General features: G+C 46.9%; 1 protein-coding gene across 6 annotated transcripts in view; it reads left to right on the forward strand.

The window, feature by feature from the left end:
* The window catches only part of znf385c (zinc finger protein 385C), a 62172-nt gene that overhangs the window by 21798 nt on the left and 17613 nt on the right, over nucleotides 1–22761 (forward strand). The window contains exon 1 of one of the 6 annotated variants that reach the window (XM_057014251.1): nucleotides 6783–8025. The exons of the other annotated variants lie outside the window; for them this stretch is intronic. Coding sequence (XP_056870231.1) covers nucleotides 8016–8025 — 10 coding nt within the window. The 5' untranslated portion in view covers nucleotides 6783–8015. Of the gene's footprint in view, nucleotides 1–6782; nucleotides 8026–22761 lie in introns of those variants that run through there. 6 annotated transcript variants of the gene reach the window in all.

Genomic DNA, 22761 nt, shown 5'->3' on the forward strand with positions numbered 1-22761 from the left:
GGTTTCAAGAGCGTAACATTTTAGATGAGCTTGTATCATTCTAATCCCTCCCTCTCCCCCTTTTCTCTCTCTCTCCCCCTTTTCTCTCTCTCTCTCTCTGGAGTGATCTGCAGCATTTATGCCAGTAATGAAGTGCAGTGAGATGAAAGCTGTTTTAATGGGATTTAGTTAAACTGGGACACAAACCAGAAAGTCAGGGAGCACGGAGCTGAACACTTCCTCATCGTGGCAACCAGGGCCCTTGTTTTTCAATGTGTGCTGCACTAAATGTCACTATGCAGAACATAAAACACAAAAATATGGATTTGAATTAGTAAGGAGAAAAATATTATGTAAAGCGCTCCCATTATAGGGCTGATTATGACTGTCAGAAATGAGCGTTTTCTTTGAACCAGTTAAGGATTCTTGTAGCTGGCTGCTGTTGTCATGCCAGTTGTTAGCCAGCTGTTCCACTGGTCTTTTGTCTGTGTCTCAGTGCAGAAGGCAGCACTGATATAGGTGACAGGTTACTGTGGGACGCTTTAATGCACCGGCGCTTTTCCTTTGACATTTAAGTGGTGCTTAACGTTAACTACATCTCAGATACTCTTCAATATCTCTAAATATCATTTTCATGTACGTATATATTCTCTAACATGGAAAACTGGATTTAAATACAGATAAAGGATTGAGTTGATCCAGTGTGTGTGACCGACACTGAGTTGAGCTCCAGCCGGCCAATGATCCAGCTGCTGTTTGGCTTGTGACCTCCTCAGTGTCACGCCGCCATATTGACACCCCCCCCCCCCCCATGCTTATTGTTCTGTCAACAGCATCTGTTGGGCCTGATAACAGGATTAGGCCGGGCCCCAATAGTCTGGCTGGATGAACTAACAACAGCCATTTTATATATATGTGTGTGTGTGTGTGTGTGTGTGTGTGTGTGTTTTGACACCAGCTTTCATCCTCCAGCTCATTTTTATTTGCATCCATACTAACCTTCCCGATTTCTTATATCTCTTAAGGAATCTATGAGCTTGCTGCACTATCGATGTCAGACGTGTTCCGCTCTTCACCCACTGAAGTGAAGGTCACATCAAGGTCACATTCGTGTCTGACTCATATAAACTATTTCTTTCTTTCCGCTCACGTCATTACACGCAGGCCCTGATTTCACAGGCAACAGCCCAAATCCCAGGTCATATAGCAGCCGTGCTTTTGATTCTCTATTAAAGGATTTGATAATAATCTCTGTTGGTCGTTTGTCTTGTTGGCACCATTGATCAGAAGGAAAAGCCTTGCTAACAACACACAGATGATAATGGTGACCCCCCCCCCCCCCAGGCCCCGCATGGTGCATCTGTTTGGATTCACATGAAATCCACAGACTTTTGGACAGGAAGGGGAATACTGGGTGGTCTGTTGGTGCAGGGACCTCGGGTTCAATCCCAGCTCCGTGGTTCTCTGTTGTGTGTGTGGATGGGAACTTCCTGTTTTTCCCTCTTGATTAGTTTTAGACCAGCTCGTTAGCTCAGTGGAAACTGCAGCGCCTCTCAGAAGAGTGACCAAGGAAGCGAAACTGAGCTGAGAAGTAACCAGCTGGACAGCACTTCCCATTCCCTCCATCCTGCTCTCCTTCCACCATGACCAGGGAAGAGACTTCCAGCTGCTCTGAAGATGAGGGTATTTTGCAGCTTCCCATTATGACACACATCAAGCCCGCTGCTTCTCCCTCCCCCCACCACCATTTCTCTCTGCACTGCTGTAAAAACACTGTGGGACATTTCACTGGAGCTCTCCCATTTCTTCCTCCTCCTCCTCCTCCTCCTCCTTTTCATTTTAAAGATGCCACGTGCAGCCGGGTGATTGTTGCCACTAACAGTGTGTCACCGTGACCCTCTTTGTCGCAGCACCCCATTCATTCCCATCCAGTCGCATTTATCACACATTCTTTGGAGGAGCCGCCGAATCATCTGCGCTTTCGTACAGAAGCAGAGCCGAGGGATCCGCTCGGATGGGCGCAGCCGTAATCTCTCCCCTCAGTCTCAGCAGCCATCACACGCGCGGACCGTCGCCTCGTCGCAGATGTGCTCAACGCTGCGACTTCGCAAACAAGATTCTTTCAATCGTAGGTTCAATCTTGATGGTTGCCCGGAGAGACGCACTTCCTGTCGCGTCCGCCCAACATAAACTCGCTGCACGAACATTTCAAGCTTTTTATAGTTTGAAATGAATTTGGATGTGGTGGGAAAATGTGTTGTTGTTTGATTCCAAACCTCCTGCAGGGAAGATTGGCTTCAGTATTCATCCAGGTCCCTCAGAGGTGGATCATTATCTTTCCTTCCATCATGGGAGGAAGCTCCTTCTTCTTCCGTCCCTCCTCTCCCTTGTCTCATTCTCTTTCTCTCACCACCTCTCTCTCTCTCTCTCTCTCTCTCTCTCGCTGGTTTTGTCTGTTGCTGTCACACATTTTCCCTCCCCCTCAACACCAGCCTCTTTATTCTGACACTTTCTAAATGGACAACCGTCGATCAATCGATTGCTTTAAATTCAGCTACATCTGCGTCTTCCACATCGGGTGTTCACAGAAACGCAATCGGGCGAGACGCAGGCGAACGCCGGCCTCCAGTCCAGACCGCCGTCTCCTTCAACCGCCACTTGGTTCCAGGGTTGCGGCTCATTTTTCCCCTTCCTGTCACTCTCCCTGCCTTTGTGAGACCATATTTCTCATCCACCAGTGCGTCCTTCCTCAGATATGTTTGATTTGTGTTTATCTCCTCGTGGGCCTTGCGCTGCTCCTGCTGCGCATCAATCACGTTGACCCATTTCAGGACATCCGGTAAAACTGCGGCAGCAAAACGCTGAAAATCAAATGCTGCCTTTGATTTATGTTGGCGTGTTAGCCTGCAATCATTGTTGTATTATATTTTTAACGGGGTGGTGATGAATCATAACATCTACCGAGGGAATACAGCCAGCAGCACGCTTGTGCCCCGCGGTTTGACTCATATTTTCAGAGCAAGATCACACACACTGGTTTGCAAACACACAGCTTCCGCTGTCTGGCGTGTTTGTGCTGGGGTGTTTTTCTGTGTGTATTAGTGTGGCAGAGATACAGATTGTGCTCAGTCCAGTAGACCCCTCCCAGTCAGAGCGGAGCTGTCTCAACGTGTCAGCGTTAGACTCGCGTGGCCCGCTGATCCACCCTGACAGTCCTCCACGGGAACTGATGGGAGGTGAAACAGCCCACAGCACCCATGTGACCCAGTGCACAGACAGGCACTGGGGTGCTGCAGACTGGGAGAGCCAAGGGAAAAACACGGAAGGAGTTGTCGGTAGCACATGGCAACGTGAACACGGGGCAGGCTGCAGCTGCTGTGACGACGGTTATTGAAGGAAATCTGCGCAAGTAGTGACTCATATATTTCCGATGATTGCCTTCCTACATTCATTTCTAAAAACATTCATTTTTTTCCGCTTTAGCAGGGGACAAAAGGGCCTAATTCGGTTATTCAGGCTCCTTCCTTCCCAACAACCGACTGACCAGGCAGAGCGAAGCCAAGGGCTTTTTATCAGGCAAATAACAAACTGTACTTACCCCTGTTCAGACAGGGCACCCAAAAATCCATAATGGAGCCTCATCCAAACGTTCTGCAGCTTTTCTGCAGACACACGTTAGGGTTAAACTCGGAGTACGAGGGTGCACAGCCGCAGCGTGCGCTGACTGTCTCCCATTATGGGCAGATTATCATCCACCACATTCACGCACTGAATAGTAAACAAATATGTCTGCTCAGAGTTATTAGACGTCTGCAGCCCGTTTAGATGATTGGTGTGAGCATCCGTCAGCAGGGTTGGTCTGCAGCATGTAGCTACATGAATGCTCACCCCATCATCGTCATTATCATCATCATCATCATCATCATCGTGAGTTTGTGGTTGTTCTTGACCGCAGCTGCACCAGGTCCACTTCCAGATGCTCTCATTCTTTCATCTCCTTTCTGTTGCCCTCTCATCTCCTGCTGGTCTTCATCCCAAACACTCTTCCTCGTTTAACACACAAACCTACTGATGGTTTAGATGTGTGAGATACATCCACTTTCTGCTTCCATTTTTCCATCTCCCACACGCACGCATGTGCACACACACACACACACACACACACACACACGCACGCACGTTAAATCTGTCTCCTCATTGGTCTGGCTGTGAAACTTCATATGACATTGATGCTAAATGTGGCGCCCTCAACCCTAATGTGATAATCTCTAATATTCTTCCTGCTGCATGATTTTCTTTAGAGATTTCTTTAGAGATATTTGCAGATTTGAGCTCATTCAAAGGTGGAGCTGTTGTATCAAATATAATAGTTGTCAACAAGTGTCATTTGGTTAGAATCTGTCCAACCAGTGTGGTTAGTGTCTCGTGTCTGCTGTGCTTCCTGTTGTCTTTGCAAGCGTTTGCAGCTCCGGGCAGCCTGGTCAGCCGCTCTCTGCAGCGTTAGCTTAACAATGGAAGCCTGTTCAGAAAAACTCAGACATGCTCCACGTGACGTGCCCACTTGCCGTTAAATGGTTTTATTTGTGGATTGTAAATGGTTGTGTTTATAAAGCCGAACATTTGCCTGACAAATGTCTGAGTGGACCAGTTGCCTCACAAGCTTATTTACCTGGAAGTCTGTAATCAATCCCTGCTATGAGCACAGCTGGATACCAGAGTAGAAAAGATCTAACATTTTCCTTCGAGGTGTGTGTGAGTGAGATGGAAAGATGGAAGCAACCATTGAAAATAACAAGCAAACAACAAAGATAAAAACATCTTTTTCTGGGGGCAAATTTTGTGAAATTTGCTTTAACTGCTCACACACTCTTTAGCAAGATGTGGTTCTCAACGGGCACATCCCTCAGCGTCAGTCAGTCAGCTCGCTGGCCTCGACATACAACTCTGCTCCCTCTTGATGCCCTGGAATTTATCTGTCGGAGAGGTAAAGTGCAATAAACAGAGAGAAGGAGGGTGAAGAGAAACCATCACTGCAATAAATACGGTTGAAGAGATGGATATTAAAAATAAAGTAAAGATAGAGCCCACATGGTCTGGAGCAAGTTGACTCTTATTGCAGAGGGGTGAGAGGAAAAAAGTTGTTAGAAGGAAGACAGTGAAAGATGGATGAGTGTTTGCTGCCAGTCATCGGGGCCGTAGTCAGACCTCAGTGGCGAGGCAGAGTGAGCGCCAATTAAAGAGGCCGCTGGCTTAGAACGGCAGAGGGGGGGGGCGAGAGCGGGAGAGATGAACAGAGATCTTTATACATGTACAAACTTCCGATGCTTATCTCACAAGAATGTTTCAAAAGTTTGGTTTCAATCATTCGTTCAACTGAATTTCCTTTGAGATTAATGATCTACTTATTTAAACTGTGTGGGCTAAATTCATTATTACCTAGATGTTCTAAAATGGTTTTTCTTTTCCAAAGTCAGGCTAATAATATCTCTCCTCTGTTGATTCTTCAGCTCTGTTGCAACACCTAATCCAGCGACAACATGCACACGTGCACCCACGTGCACGCCCATCTTTCAGCTGAGAGTATTGTTTGAAAATCTCTTTGGATGATGGTTGCAGACTCAAACTGCTGCCAGGAGAAAAGAGAGCGTGGACTAAAAAAAGACAGGAGAAAGCTTTGGAGGCAGCAGAGGTCGGGTGGCATCAAGAGAAGAAGGTCGAAAATGAGAGATGCTGCTGCACTTGCAGGAGAATTTGATCATTCTTCCAAAATGTTGAGGTTTAAAGAGAGACACGGGAATTTTTTTTTTTTGTTGAGACCACGTTCTGCTGGGGTCCGTTCTGGTTTTACCCATTGTACCCCCCGTACTTGCCCTCTGCCCACCCCAATTTTTCTTCTTCAATGTAACACGTGGTGCCTTTCCCTTTATTTAACATGTATTTGAATCTTTTAACTTATTAAACGCCCGGTGGCAGGTTTTCTCTCTTCAGAGTCCATCTGACCTTCTGTCCGTCTCCCATCAAACTGAATCACTCAGTAATGTCAGCTGGAACATCTGGAAGTCGTTTAGGCTTCAGCTTGACAAACTTCTCATCATTTTTCATGTCGGTGCTGTTTTAAGCGGTTTAGCAAATATCATTAAAACGATCTTCTGACGCGTGAAGCTCTAAACGCTGGAGCAAAGACCCCCATCCTCCTTCCCCGTGCAGGCTGGAGCCGCATTAACCCTGACTCTGGTGTGCCAGCCAGCAGGCTGACGGCTGGCATGAGGCAGAAGGAGCATCCCGCTGCCCTCGTCGTCCTCCCCCTGCAGGACAGAAACTCAAACCTGGATCGGAGGGGAGGACGCTGCCTCCCACCTGGCAGACTCTCTAAAGCAGCCGTGTTTCACATCTAAAGGGGGCCGACGCCTCTAACGGGGCCTTCTGATCGATTAAAAGAAACGGGTGTGGGATTGAGAATGAAAGCAAACGTTTTAAATGCAGAGAGAGGCGGCAGAGCAGCATTATTCAGAATGGTCCAACACATGTGAAAGCCTCACGAATGACGTCCACGCAGCAGCAGAGGAAGAGTGCACTAAGGGTGAAACAAAGGAGAGTGAGCTGAAAAAGGCAGAGAGGGAGCGATGTAATGGTGTAATTAGGCTCCTGATAGCACCCCGGGAGATGTGCTTTGGCTTAACTCCAGGACAGCTTAGCGTTGCACCGAGGCTCTTAAACACACGGCTCACACGCAGCACAAAGACACACACTCCACACTCCATTTGAACAAACAGACATTTATTATGAGCAGGTTCTTTCTGCTCCAGAGCCAAAGCCGGATTCACCCAGTAACGCGTCCATGGGAACAGACAACAAGGAGGAGCAGCTAGCAGGAGAGAGGAGGCATCAGTCCCAGCAACGTGCACGCGTGGTGCACACAAACCACAGCCAGGAGAATCCTGACTCAGATGCGAGTCTTCTTTGCTTTTAAGTGTTTTCCGCTGTGCTTCTGTCCCCCTGAGCTGCTCAGCTCTGCCCGCTTTCAACAATTACAATATTCTCTGCAATTCAAGGTGATGCTGACCTCTGAGTCTTCGTCCCCCAGCATGTCCTGTGGAGAAACTTAGGAGCACTCTTGTTTTCATTTGGCCAATTGTGAGGATTCAGCAGCATCAACGGTCTTTTCAGAACACACCAGAGCACCTCAACTGAACTGAACCAAACTGGCCCTGATGCAGCCCTCAGAAAGGTCACCTTTGGTCTTGTCAGTCCAGAGGACATCATCAGAATGACAGATTTTGTTCTGTTGGGTTTTTGGTTTGTTTTTCAAAGCTGAGGTGAGCTTTTTTGTTCTTTTTTGCTGCATGATTTTGACCTTGGTCCGGTTGTGTAGATATTCTTTCCTGGAGTCACAAAGCCTTAAAAATGGCTTTGTAACCCTCCCCGGATGGATGTTGTCGACTTTATCGCTATTTTTAAAAATGCTTTTAGATCCTGGCACTATAGTTTGCTTTTGAAGATCTTTGTCAGACTGGTTCATCAATTAAAAGCTGCACTGTTTATTAACCTGATGATCCGAAACATTTTGCTGCGGTTGACGAGCCCGTTTGACTAGAAAGGTAATTACTAATGTCGGATGGGAGCTATGAAAATATCCAGAACGGAGCATTCCTCTGAAGCTTGGAGAGAGAGGGGGGGAGAGAAAGAGAACAAGTGGTTCCACCCAGCTCTCTCTTCGACCCAGCTGTTCTTGGTTCAGGCGGCAGGACGAGCGGCGGGAGCGTTTGTTGGGAGGATAACGCGCATCCATCGGATCGCAGATTTCTGGAGCTCTGGTCATTAAAACAGACAGCGGATATATCAGGATAAATAGGGCATCGCGGAAGAGCGCGCACGACACATTTTGGAACTATCCAAAAGCTGGAGAAGCTGGTCTCCGTCTGGCACCTGTGCGCCCTGCGTGTCCTCGCTGTCTGCGGGGAGAAGAGCACAATTCCACCGCTTTTACGCACGGAGCCACCGAGCTGGACAGACACGCACACGCTCCTGGACGCACGATGTTGATCGGTGAGTGTAAAGCACCTCTCATCAGGCGCTGTGTCTCATTAATGACGGCGAGGTCAACATCGCGGCCATGTGGATGTTTGCTGAGATCAAATGTTCGGGTTCGGAGTCTGTGCGAGGCTGCGCTTGTCTTCGATGATCTCTCACTAGAGGCGCGTTTTTAAGAGGAAAAAACTCGTTTTTAAGACGCGGTTGTTTAAAAGCTTTTATGGAAGTACGCGGAATTCTTCGGTCGTCTGATCTGAGGGACCTTTGCGCTGCACCTGCGCCCGTCTGGTCCAGCAGCACATTTAAAAGTGTTTCGATGAAGTTACGGAGCCCCAAATCCTCCAGTTCTTGCCGACTTGTCGACCTCCGCGGCCCCTCGTTTCTCCTCCAGCCGTCTGTCCTGTCCGTGCTGCTGACCAAGATGACGCTCCTTATTATTGTGTCTTTAGGCCCAAAGAGCCGAAAACCTTTTCTCCTGTCAGGAAATAGAACCAAGTGGCTGGACGCCGTGATGCAAACCCAGAAAAATCCTAATTATTTCGTTTGTGCTCCCTGACCCTGGAGTGTTTCTGGTGTTTGGAAAGCAGATTTTATTCGCCTTGTAAAACGAGGAGAGTGTGCGCGCAAAATAGGGTTCCTGATGGAAAAATTATCTGGTTTTGCAATCAAATATCCTTCGTTATAGGCCCGAATTCTTTTTTTAAAGAAACAAAAGAAGACAATTTATTTGTTCTTATTTCCACAATGTATCATTTCATTTTATTAATGTATCATTTGCATTTTTCTTCTACAGAAGCAGAAATGGGCTCATTTATCAGATGACCGATTTTATAAGTATTAATTGTTTATTGGCTTTGACATAGTAAATCTATTTTCATCGGCCTGCTCTTTGAATGCAGAATGTTTTACTCTCTTGGCCTTTAGCAGCGCTCTGATCTGACTCGTCTTTGTTGGTTTCACACTAAATGAAAATGAAAATCTCTGACTTCAAAGGGTGCAGACCTGCACAAGCTGCTCACCTCTGATTTTTTCCGTAGCCTAAATGTGACACAACCCACCTGAATACTTGTCTCTCCCTCTCTGCTGCTGTTAGCAGACACAACACTGACTGACACACATCAAGTTATAACCAGCAGCTTCCTTAATACGCTTAATAATAATATTAAAACACATTTTATACTAAACCAAAAATTGATGAAACAAAACAAATGTTCCACAAGAAGAATGTGTATAACAAAGCATTTTTGTCATGAAGTGTAAGGAAGACACAGAGGAACCTTCAGCCACTTCCTCCCTCACTAAGAGCACCTTAAGTGACATTCAGGGGCTGAGGTGGAGGACTTCGTGCTTCCAAGACCCCCCACTGGGTCCCCAGGCAGGGAACAGTTTGTAGGTCTGTGGGAGGTCTGATTATAGGGCTGTTCTCTGACATTAAATGCCATCCTTCCTCTCCTACAATGCCTTTATCTGCTGGATCTGAGATGGGGGGTGGTTGCATGGGAAACAGGCTTAATCTTCACTAAACAGGGCCCCGGCTTGATCAGGGTTAATTACAAGGAGGCAGGGTTAAAGTCTGGGACCACTGAGTGGGGGCTGCCTGACAGGAGATTGATGGGTAATTAGGAGAATGGTGTTATTCTGCAGTGTTACAAAAATAACGAGGAATAATGCTCATCTCAAAATGTGCAGCTTAATCCACTGCAGAGATGATGGTTCTCGGTCCTCCCCAGCTCGATCGTTTTAAGGCCGGAGGGGCTTCTAAGCAGCAGGGGGCTGTAGAATGTCAGTTTTAAGTGGTCCTGCAGGTGGGGGGGTGCAATGAAGGGGTTAATGGAGGGTTTTGGTCCATTTCCCACCAACTCAACATCTGCCTCTCCACTGAAACATCGGCGCCTCGGTCGGGCAGGTCTGGCTGTCCTGTGTGTGTGTGTGTGTGTGTGTGTGTGTGTGTGTGTGTGTGTGTGTGTGGTGTGTGTGTGTGTGTGTGTGTGTGTGTGTGTGTGTGTGTGTGTTAGAGAGAGAGAGAGAGAGATTGTGTGTGCAGGTAGAGACTGAACGTCATTGGCTCATTATGATAGATGGATTTTCTGGGCCTCCAGTCTCTTTGTTCAGCCCTCGTTGCACCAAAAAATGGCACCTTTCCAGGCCCCCCAGCCCCCAACCACCCCCAACCCAAACACACAGCAGCAGAGACATCTACCCTCCTGCTGTATAAGCTCACAAATAACCAAATAACTGATCTGTAGTGGGCGAATCTGCACATGAGTTTAAACTAAAGGATTAAAAGCTATCTGCTATCTTCATTTGATACCTCGTCCCTCTGGTGTTATCAGCCTCTTTTATGGAGGCGTCAGCATGTGTCTGTGACTGCTTTTCACTCTGATGTGCCAGTCAGCCAGTTGTTTCCACGTGAGAGCAACAACTGGATGCGTCATCGATCCAAAGATTTCCGTTGCTCTACTTTAGCAGCTGAGGTTACTGTTCCTGATTTAATATTTATCTTTGATGCGGAGCACGGCGCAGTGCCTCTCAGGAGTCTGTTGTGATGATAACTTGATTTTTCAACATTCCTCACAGCCACTTAACAAAAACTATTCTATTATTGCTGCATACATTGATTTTTGAGGTTGGTGTGGGCAGAAAAGTCTACTAGTGGTTTTAAATGATCTTATTTCTGTCACACACCCCTTATTTTAGCTTGATGCACAGACATGCCTTAAAACACTGACTGAACATCAGCTGAAGTGTCAGAAAGAGAGTTTTGGCTTTTGTGCTCCATTGATTTCACACTCAGCTGTGACTTGCGCATCGATGTTCCTTATTTTGGGCGTTTCGGTGTTGTTGCACTATGAAAATGTGGAGGAAGAACGTCTTCCTCGCTCGCTTCCTGAGGTTGCTGATACATTTAGGATTATGTGGGACGCATGCAGCAGTAAAGCCCCCCCATAAATCAAAGTGAAATGCACATTTGCATGTAAATGCATTTGTCAGGTTGTGCATTTATTAAGGGGCGCTGCTTCTGTGGGTGGGCTGTGGTCAACTGGTCTGTTCATGCTGCCCTGTGCTCACATTTCACATAGGTTCAAGTCTGCTCAGCAAGGAATGTGCTGTTGCACGTGCTGTGGGCATGCCAAAGGTTGGCCAAAGGTTTGCCTTTGATTGACAGTTATTTCTCTGAAGTGATAGCATGCCTTTGATTGGGCTGCCTGCTGGAGTTATAGCCTGTGGCTGCTGAGAGCTGTTGGCATATGTGAGGCGCAGCGGGAGCTCTGACAACCTGAGAAATGGTCCCTGGCTGCACTGAAATCCCTCCACTTAGCCTCTCTCCCTCTCGCTGGGTGCTAAGAACAAATATGAACAGGTAACAGGAAGCCGCAGCGCATCGCCTCCCAGTAAGCCGCCTGCTCGCGCCAGTTTGCGTGCACTTCTGTGCTCGTAAAAGGACCCATTTTAGCGCGGCTTCAGGGAGTGAAAGAAGGGTTTAAGGAGACGAGAGGAGAGGAAGATCAGATTGAGAGCAGTGAAACAAATGTGAAACTCGAGGGAGTGAATCCAACAGGGGAAGCTTCCTCTTATTCTCTGCTGTTCTCCAGTTCTCTGTCCGTCTCAAGTGGATCGAATCAGATTGCCCATAAGTGGCCCGACCCTGTCGCTGAGAAAACAACAAAAGACAAAAGCTTGTCTTTTCTTGATGGTCAGCTGTTGCTCACCTAAAAGGGTGCCCTGTCCGCCCAGGTGCGATCCTGCCCGCTACAGTGCGTTTAATGGAGAGCAAAGCTAAGTCAAAGGGAAGACATTTGATCCACCTGGATCAAACAAGGAAAAAACAAGAAACAAAAGATCTGGGAATGTGCTGTTGGCACCTTTAACCGCTGCACGTTTATACGGTCAAAATATGCGTGCGTGCGTGCCCACACACGTGCACTGGCTCGTCTCTGTGACGGAAGTGCTGAGCGGCAGACTGGGAATGATCAGCTCTAATGATTCCATGAGAGTCTACGTGATTAATGTTGGCACAGCAGTGTGCTTGTGAACAAACCTCCCTCTCTCTCTCCCTCTCTCTTCTCTTCTCTTCTCTTCCCTCCCCTCCCTCCCACACCTCCATCCCTCCCTCAGCTCTGTGTGCCGGTGTCAGTGGTGCTGGCTGCCGTTTGCCACATCAGTGTGTGACAATGGTTTTCTTTGAAGTGTGTTATTCCAGTGTGGCTCACAGCCCAGCGCACTGGAGAAAGATGCTTCAAACTGGGCCAGCCGTGAGCGAGCGCGAGGAGGGGAGGCAAACACAAAAGCCGTCTCCTAAATATTCTTTACATAAGCGCTCCTATGGCTACAGGAACAAAAGAGTGCACTTTTACAGGCTGTGTAGGAGCCTGCGTCGTCCTCCATCGTCGTCCACCATCCACACCTTTATCGGCCATCTGTCCAGCCGTCCTTGCCTCCTATATGCTTTCCTCTCCTCTGTTCCCTCTGTAGGCCAAGTTCAATCTGGAAGCTTAGCTGAGCTCCGACTCTCTCTCATCTTATCTGCAAAAGCTGCCTCTTTCATTTGAGTAAATGCCTTCGTTCCGAGCTCCTCTATGCGGAAGATGATAAGGGATGTCTTTTATCCACAGAAGATTGGCTTTTTCACCAATCCCACCCCACCCCACACACACACACACAAATACACACACACACAACCAAGTGGGCTCATGAATTCACACATCAGCATGACATTATGCAAAATTACTTGTGAGGAGATTATATGTTTCTGGATGAATATTTTGTGCGAAAAGAGTTGGGATGTGCGAAAAGGTCAGCTTTTAAATTCTTGTGACAATGTCTGGCCTAGTTATGTAATTAAGGACACGATACAGTGACTCCATAAACATTTAGGACGTTTAACTGAATCTATAACATATGTGATTTATTAGAATGCGTAAAATCTGCAGAGATGCACCTGTTCTCTGCATCTGTGCTCTCTCTGTCTGTCTGTCTGTCTGTCTGCAGGTAATGATTAGGCTGCAAAATATGCAAATGAGTTGTTTTTCTAACTCTAACTCTCAGAACTGCAGACCAAATTAAAATGGATGCCAAGTGCACGTCCGCGGCGCGTCGTAGCTCAGGTTTCTCCTCTTACTGTTTATCATTCAGACGTGACATTTGTGTGATTGCACATCATCACAGCAGACCGCTGCAGCCTTGCAGGCGGCTGACGCGGCGTGATTAAGCGAGACGGGCTAATCATCGCCGCGCCTCGCTCCCGCGCCTGCGAAGGCGCGCCTGTCGTCGAGATTCCGCCGCCGTCACTGTCTGAATGTGAAATATTCCAGGCTTCATCTTTCCCGTCTCATTTTTGCCTGCATCCTGCTGCTGCCGTGCCTCTGCTGCCCACATTAGTTTGGTGCATTTCAGCTGCTGCTCTCCTCTGAAGCGTTGCGCAGGCTGCTCTCTCCAGGGATGGATGAATCAAATTTGCTAAACTGTTGGAGAACGCAGGAGGAAAATCCTCGGCGCTGCTCCCTGCGGAGCCCCAACCTCATTGACTGAGGGTTCGTTAGCTTGAGGCCAACAATGGTGTCGGGGCTGATCTCAGCGAGAGTCGATGGGAACGATGCGTTAGCAGCTCTGCATCTATTAAAGCTGTTTGCTGTGTTGGCGCCAGACGCAACTTTGACAGGATTTATCAAACGCTTACGGAGGAGGGGGTGCTTGAATTAATCTGCTTACTAATGAGGTGGGATTGCAAATTGCTCACTTCCCCAGCTACACTTCCACCTGTTAAAGCCATTTGCTCATTACTGCAATCAAATGCCATATTTGTTCTCAATCACAATCAAACCTCTTTTCTTTCCCCATCAGGCTCCTTTTGTGCTTTTATGTGCTGCGCGAGCTTGTGGAATTGTGGAACAGCATTTTTTGTTTTTTTGTACTAGAACTGAAGGCATTCGATTAGCTTTTAGCAGTAAATCCTATGTATAAGCAGGTTTTGTGCAAATGCAGATGCGTTTTATTCTCTTATTAGTATTTTTTAGTCTTTTTACCCCCTAAATCTCTTACATTACATTACTCAAACATTCAATCAACCTGTCGGTTCTTGCTCTTTGTCTCAGCAAATGGACAAAATAGATTTGATTAGCGATGGTTGTTTGATGTTCAGGAAGTCTTGATTAGGCCTTTTCTCTGGAGGGTTGTTGTAAAGAGGACCTTCTCCCAGATTACCAGTAAATCCTCTTTTGTCTGAGCTGTAGACATGCTGAAGTGGGTTAACGGTGGCCCGTACAGCCGGGCAGGGTTGTCAGAGTGTAACCTGAGCAAAGGTCAGCCAAGCGCTAGATCCTCGGGACTTACCGCGTGTCATCACCTGAAGAGACGACACCCCTGATGTAACCATTAAAGACGTCTCCATCCTTCTCTTACAATTCCTAGCTCATATTCTTTACTCGTTACTGGTTATCAAATGAACTTTAATGTAACCTCACCTTAAATTCAGAGATTTTTCAATAAATTAGGAACAATTTTCATTGATTTCTCAGTAAATATGACTTTATTACAGTCATCTCAGAGCATTGATAAACAGGCACTTCTGAATGCTGAATATATAAATGTAATAAAAGTTGTGCGCTTATTAAAACATGATGTTCACAGTTGTGATGAACGATCGTGATCACATCACATCCTGACAGGTCGTCATAACTCATTTATCTGCACCATAAAAGAAATGTTTAGGATGCAGAATTTACAGTTTGCTCCCAATAATAAATCAGAAGCCAGCGGAGACGCGGGACTTTGTTCCAGTCTGGTTAAAAAAAAACTGTCTAATGAAATGCTAATTTTTCTGACTGGAAACTTAGTTACAGCACACATAAATGCTGCAAATAGAATATTAACTGCACATTTCCTTCTTTTGGGCCTTCTGTGCTGCTTATCATGGTGACCAACACGTTTCTTATTGCTAAATAAATCAACATGACCTCCGTTCATGCCGAGATTACTTGAGCAGAGGCCAAAAATAGTGCCAGTCTCCTGTAAAAGGATGGGTCTGCGTGGCGGAAACACAAATCCTGTAGTTTTGAATTGACAAGGAGCCACAGGCAGGAAGAGACAACGCCTCCTAACTTAAAATTTCACATGACATGATTTTAAAGTCCCGTCCATGCCACATTTCAGCCCCGTTGGCTTCCTTGTATTGTCGTTGGCTTCCCTCCCACAATAAATATCAGTGCTGTGATGCTGGAGGACACTTTAACAACTTTAAATCAGGATTAATCTGTCTTTGAGATTGGCCAAGGTCTCATGTGAGACGGAGAGGTGGAGTGGGTGCTTATAAAGATGGGCCATTTGTAGCTGCTGTCTCAGACGTGGTTCTGAAACCAGGGGGGACGGCTCACTTCATCATTCAGCCATTTGTTATTTGGTCTGAAGGAGGAGTTGGAGAAATGTCTATCTCTCTACGCGAGCTTGCCTGGAGGTGAAATTCATTCATCATCCGGCAGAATGAGCGTGTGTGAATGTTTGCTTTTGCTGGCGTTCTTTGTGAGGCGTTCATGCTCACACGCTCACGTTCACACCAGTGTTTGCTTTTATGTGGGGCAAATTCTTGGGCTGTCTGGTGTCAGAAACCTATTCAGACCAAGTGAAGCAGACTAGATTCCTGTGATTCTGTTTGGAATTTCTTTGGTAATAAAGCAAACACGCCGGACAACCTGTCCCCCCCTCCTCTGCCCAATCACTCCCTTTTTTCATTTTGTGGCCTCCCGCTGACGATGAAAGTCTGAAACCGAGTTTGACTTCACGCCGTTATAGGTTCTGTGTGGCCAGGAGCGCTGGGAGATCCATTTGTAATTCCCAGTGAAACGCAGTGATCCGTGTTTCTGCAGTTTTGATGCCGGTTATTAAAAGCCAGGGGAAAGGTTACAGCAAATGCCACCCAGCTGATGTGCAGCTCAGGCTTGGCAGACCTCTCTCACCCCGGTCACATGGTGGAATTCACTTTTTACCATTTTTGGAGTGGAGTCGTTTCCCTTAATTTGCTCCTTTTTTTATCATAGTGCACATGCAACACTGGCATCTGGGTCAAAATTCTTAAATATGTAGCATTTAAAAGCAAACCCAAACTTAAGTCTGTGTCTTCCCTCCTCCTCCTCCTCCTCCTCCTCCTCCTCCTCCTCCTCCTCCTCCTCCTCCTCCTCTGCCTTTGCCTCATCAGTCCTATTCCACCGAGGCCCCCCTCCCCCCCGCCTCTCCTTGTCACCACTTCTCGAAGACGCCCTGAGCTTTCATCACAGAGGTCACACACCTGTCGCCTGCTGTAAACAGGAAATGAATAATTCAGGAGTCTGAGCTGGTTGACTGCAACAGCTGATGGGCTCTGAGAGAAGATTTATCCCAAGGATATGCGTTATAATCCTCAGCTGGAATCATATTAATGAGAGGACTCTTGAGAGGCCGAGGACCCATTCTGAGAGTGACCACATGTCCTTGACCTCGGCGGGCGATAAACTTAGTTTGGACAGCCAGCAAGTATATAGCGACAGACTCGACCACACGCCGATGCTGGAGCGTTTGGATTTGCAGGAGAAGCGAGCAGATCAGCATGGGTCAGAACCACAGCTGACCATCAGCCGCGGGGAGCATCTGGAAGTTCTGTGAGTGTCTGTCATGTTCTTTATTGCCCTATAGCAGGGAGATTTTCTCTCTCTCTGATGTAAAATACAGATAACAATGTTAAGTTGAGCTAACGCGCCCGGCTAGTGTGATTGAAAGTGCTCCAGTCGGCCTGGAACGCGATGAGAGGTGCCACACATGTGTTAGAGCTCTGTGCTGAAGCCTGACTTCATGGTAAAGAAAGAGGAGCTTTAACTGAAGAACCTGGCTGAACAAGGCAAAAACTGGAGTTTGCTCTTGAGAAAGAGACGTCCGTCTGTTGCCAACTTGCGGTGCTATAGCTGGACTAAGCGGTGCAAAAGTCCTGACTGTTGTGTTTTTTATTTTTGTCGCACAGATGAGGATATAGACGCAGCGTCCTCAGGTTTCACCTCAGCTGAGTGACACACAGAGACGACTGCTCTGTCCTTTCAGCCTGAACAGTTCCTCCATGCAGCCTTAGCTGGTACAGTAACTACAGCTTGCTTCTAACTGTCTCTCTTCTCCACTCCATGGAAAAAGCTGCAGAGGGAGCTGAAGTGTAACACAGTTCAGTTCTATTTGGGAAAAGTACTCGAGTCTCAGCTTGAGAGGTGCCGAGATGCCAGCGTTTGCTGCAGGCTACTGTAGAGTGATTGCTTTTGACTCCTTATCACCTCTCCAGCAGGTGTCTAAGGTACGCTGTACTCTACCAGGCTCTGAGGGACTCACAATTATGATGCCCTGGCTACCAGCTCCACCAACATCCATCCATCCATCCATCCATCCATCTGCACACCTTTTCTTTCTCCACATGTCAATTCAAGCGGCGCCACCAGAGTTACTTAGGAATCCTGTTATGGCTTCCCACCTTCAAACACCTGTACAGACCCCGATAAGAATCCTTATCAGCTCCGTCCCACATCGCCTCCCTGCACCCAGAGAGAGCAGATGGGCCCTGAGGCTGGAGCCGAGGGTTTATTACACTACCGGTGGGGGTCACAATTGATTGTTTTTCAACCGCATTATCGTGTCTGGTGAGTAATGTTGGCGAGCGGGTTTGGGAGCACGAGGGCGAAGGCAGCTGCAGCAGTGGAGCGAGGCGTTAAATCCTTTGCTGTGATGAAGTTTTCTATTTAAAAACGCTCCGGCTGTGCTGCCAGCAGTACAGAGCTCGTATGAGGAATCGTTGCTATATTGTGTCCCACCATCTTTATAATTACAAATGAGGAATGAGAGGAGACATCTGCGTGCCAGTACTTTGAGGAGAGGAGGGAAGGGACGACAAAGGACCCAGCAGCTCCTCACAAACGCTTTCCAATTTGCAGCTCGCAGCTGTTTTTCCTTCAGAGAGCTTGTCGAGCAGCCCATCATCTCTCCGCCTGAAAATGTCTCGCAGTCCTCTGGCTGATTTCTCTGCCGCTGATTAGAGGCCAGCATTTGGCGATGATCACGCATTCCTTTTTTAAAAATGCGAGTTCACCCGACTCGGGTCCATTAGCAGGTGTTTAATGGGGGGGGACGGAGGATTTTGCATGACGGTCAGACTGAGTCACGCTGCCCCTTTTAACGCTGCCCTTCTTGCATGTGTTGTCTCGCGTGTGGGGAGACGCCACCCAGAAGAGCGTGCACAAATACTGAGGAGTTGCTGTTTGTGTTCACTCGCTTCCTGAAGTTGCCCCATCGTTGCGTCTCCTTTGTTTACTGTAGCTACATCTGCTGAACAGCACCTAGAGTGGATCTAATAAATCCACTCGCAGAGCGCTGCAGCCCATAAATGAGGTCTCCCAGATGTGCTTCTGTAGATTAATCTTCACACTCACGAGCAATTATTCGGCCTGTGTTGCAGAGGCTGATTTTAAACAATTACAGCCCAGGTTGGACAAAATTAGCTTGTTCATTTTTCTGCTGCTGGTTGTTGAGTGAGGATATTTTACAGCAACTTCGATTCTTCCAGTGAATTATATAAATGTGAATTGTTGCTATCATATATTCTGTATAGCAACGTTTCACAGATGGAGGTGTGTGATTGCCACTTATTTCTATAATAATACAGCATACAGCAGTCAAAGATGACGCAAACACAATCTGCCAACCATTCTGATGCCACAGCTTCCGCAGGACTTTGTTAGAACAGAAAATGATAGATTTCATAGCCTGCAGATAGCTCTGTTATTTCGTAATTGGCTGTAGACGCGCCCCTGAAAGTGAAATTTAAATGAAGTCTAATAAAAACATAAAAACGGAAGCGCGAGAAAGGAAAAACAAATTTGGGGTGGATTGGGAGTTGATGATCAAGCTGTTAGATAGATGATGGAAAACACTTAAAGGCAGTTTTAAAAACACAAATAACTTGGCGGGAGATCAGTTCTCTAATAATAGCAATAATAATAATATTGTTTAGATAAATAAAGGTGTCATGGGCGCCTTGATCAGCTATCGCAGGCTTGCTCTGAGACGTGATGCTTCCTCCGCCTGCAGCGCAGCTACAGCAGCAGCGTTTTCATTTCACATTCGTCACAGCCTTCCTAGCAGCCCGGAGCGCCTCTGTGAGCTCCTCTCCTCTCATCTGGGGAGAGGTAAAATTAGCCTTTTTGCTTATTTTCTCCTGTGCGTTCCTCCTTTTTAAAGATCCCATCACGCCCACCATTTTTAATCGGTTTGTAATGACTGGTTACGCTTGCTGTCGCGGCCCCGTGACGCCTGATTGGCCAGCCTAATATTTATTCATGTTCAAAACGCTGTTGAACTTGATGCCTCCTCAAATTATTCCATTTGCTGAGGAAATGAAGCTGATCGGAGTTGCTGTCAATCCTGCCGTGCGTGGTGGCATTTTTAATCGCTTTGAATTTGTTTCCTTTTTTTTTTTTATTAACAGGCTGCAACGTGTCAAAGTGAAATGATAATGAAAATGAAGACGAGGCGTCGGATGTCAGGCTTTTAAAAAAAAATTCCATCAATCTAACTAAGCTTAACCTATTTTAGCCAAAGCAAAGACAGCTGATGTATCTCTGGAAGAAGTCAGGAGATTAAAAAATGGGAGGGGGGGGGGGGCTTATGAAGCTGCTGCCCCTAAAGACTTGGAAAGATGGGGGAAAAAACCCAAAACTTTCTTTGCTGTTAATCATCTCATTGAAGTTGCCATTGCTGTGTGGCCACAGGCAGCATCTGCAAAGATGGATGTGTCTGATAATTTTCTCCTCCCCCTCTCTTTCCCTTTTTTCTGTGGTAGCATCAGGACGCCGTAGCAGCTCTGCTGCCTGCCCGTATCTAACTGTCTCCGCGGGGGAAAGCTGAGCAATTTGTTTCTGGATGGCTCCAGGCCTGACAGATGGGCCTTGCCTCTGCTCAGGTTGGGTTTGGTAGAACCGTGCTGCTGCCTTCTTGCCCGACAGAACTAATTATAGACACTCTGTGGGAGGACGCACCTCTCCGTGAGGTCCTGTAATCACTGCTGGACTGCAAAGACTCACTGCTGAGCCGAGACTTGTCGAGCTGACGTCCGAGGTCCCGGCGACAGGACCAGACGTGACAGGACCGGCTTCCTGGTTTGTTGGCTACACTCTTCTTCCTCCACAATTTAAAGGAAGCATTGTGAAGCCACGTCCCTTCCTGGGAATACTCACTTTTCAGTCTCAGGTCAAACCGCTATTCAGGGAAAAGAAAGGAGGTCAGTTTGTGAGGTTTCTAAAGAGGAGATGAAGCTAAAAGTGGGATGAGACATAAGCCTCGAGAGAAGCGTCTGGACTCTGGTGTCACAGCCGGACAGATCCCAGCTGACATATTCTGATCATCTAGAAGTCCTGCTCTTCTGCCCACACAGAATCAATCAGACCGGTTCCTCTTGGCTGCTCCCACTTCAAAGTTGAGACTGCGCTCTGCTAAGATATTCCGAGCAGATATGTAACACTTTAAACATATCTGTCTGTCCATGTGCTCACCGGAATTCTGATTTGTGCAGCTGGTCAGGTGTTAGAAGCACTGAGAGTGAGTCTTTAGAGTATTTACATTTGAGATTATACTACATTCCTCCCATTGACGGGGCAGCCATGAATACTGTGTATTATTCTGCGTCTTTGCTTGTATTTAAAGTCATTTCCTTGGGTCTGCAACACTGGATCGGTCCAATGTGGTCTTTAACTCAGGTTTTCGCTGAAGTTGGAGGTTGGGTGAAAAACCGCGAGCGTTGACAGATGGAGGAGAATAAAAAGTGTCAGCTTTTAATTAAATCTGATTGCAGCTAATGCTCTCCTCCATGCTCTAACAGCTCCCACGGTGGCCTTTGCACCACCTAACCCATGAAGCCAAAGCCAAATGGCTGCTATTGCAAATCAGTTTTCCCTCTTTCCTCTGCCTCCCTCCTTGTCACTCTCTTTGTCTCACTGTGGGTCCATTAGTACTTCTAAATTCTACATGCATTCATTTATTCACACCTGGGTCAAATATGTCCTGGTGGTTAAGTCAGAAACATAAAGGCTGCAGTCTCATTAATGGGAAGACTGGCTCGTCCTGCACTGATGGGTCTGAAGTTTGAACAGCAGCTGGGGGGGGGCAGATCAGTGGAAGGACAAACAGCATCATCCTGCTATCACTGTGAGTTGCAGTCAGAGTCATTAAAATGGAAAACCTACAATAATTACCACTAACCGGCAGCTGATGGAACCACATAAAGTGCAAAGAGGCAACACTGGAATTAAGGGCCATGTGCATTCATGCTATAGGAAAGGGCATAAAGGCAAGAGTTTAAGGAAGGCTGTTAATGGAGAGAGAAGATCTACTTGCATGTTTTGATTGTCTGCTCTCAGCATGCTGATTGATCGGCTACTCGCTGTCTTAACCAAACATGGCTGGAGGACATTAAAGCTGTTGAACCAGACATCAGTGCCACATATAGAGCTTTATATTTTGAGTGGATGACAGCATCATTACACACATTGTCTCGGCACATCATCCTCATCAGTTCACTGGACATCAATTCAATTAGAAATTTCTATTCATACATTCCCATTGCGATGTGTAGCTATTAATAATCGCTGGCTGATGATCAAATCAGGGGCCTCCTGAAGACAAAGTGATGTTCTCCATATACAATCACTTACATTTTTATTTATTTCAGCTGTAGATTGGTTAGCTTTTAGGTTATTCTATTTTTAATCATGGAAACTCATCAGGCAGAGGGAAAAACAAGTGAACTCTCTCACAAAGATCTCCAGTTCTGTATCTCCCCTCCTTAATTACACTGAGTCTTAAATGAAATGCAGTTTTATTTGCTCCCCAGTGCCTTCCATTTCTTCCCCAAGTGTTGCTCGGCAGCAGATTGCAGGGGTCTGCAGAGCATGTGGGTGGGACGGGGTTAAGATGTGAGAAAAGGCAATTTGTCAAACACCTGAGGGAGCTCGGAGTGATGAAAAGGTGATGAAAAGAATCAAACAGCATTTTGCTAAATAACTGATTTCAGGTGGAAGAATGCGGATGGAGAGTTGTGCGTTTTGTTCTGGGATCCTGTCTTTTCCCAGATAAGCAAGTTGAAAATAACTGCACAATAATCAATGCATGGATTTTCCAGCTCAGATGCAACACGAACGCATATCTGAGTCAATTTGACATGACGGCGACTGTTGTGTAACCGGGCCCAGTGAGTCATGTGGGGGAGGAAGTCATTGTTGTGATGGCTGGAGGAGGAGGAGGAGAAGGAGAAGTGAGGAGGAGGAGAAGGAGAAGGAGAAGGAGGTGGAGATCCGCTTGGGGGAGACAGCCACATTCATTTGCAAAGTCATCTGGGAGACTTGGCAGTCTGGACCCCAGACCACATCAATCCAGAAACGTTAGCACTGGGGCTGACTCCATATGTGCACAGATTACGCATTCTTTAAACGAGTGGGGCATGACGCAGCATGAAAGAAGGAGGTTATCTGGAGCTGGAGGCAGTGTGTTCCTCCTGCAAACACATTCAAACCGTCCTTAAACTCTGAAAGTATCTGATTTTTGTGTCCTCCTACTGGAATCATCTAGTGCCAACAAAAAAATAATCCCTTGTTTGTAGGAGTTTGAGTCTTCAGCGGCTGTTATATTGACTGGCCTCCCTTCCTGGAGCTGCTTGTAATCACAGGTGTGCAGGCAGCTGTGTGTGTGCGTGTGTGCGTGTGT

Source organism: Takifugu flavidus, chromosome 18 (genome assembly GCF_003711565.1).
Source record: "Takifugu flavidus isolate HTHZ2018 chromosome 18, ASM371156v2, whole genome shotgun sequence".
NCBI classification, from domain to species: Eukaryota; Metazoa; Chordata; class Actinopteri; order Tetraodontiformes; family Tetraodontidae; genus Takifugu; species Takifugu flavidus.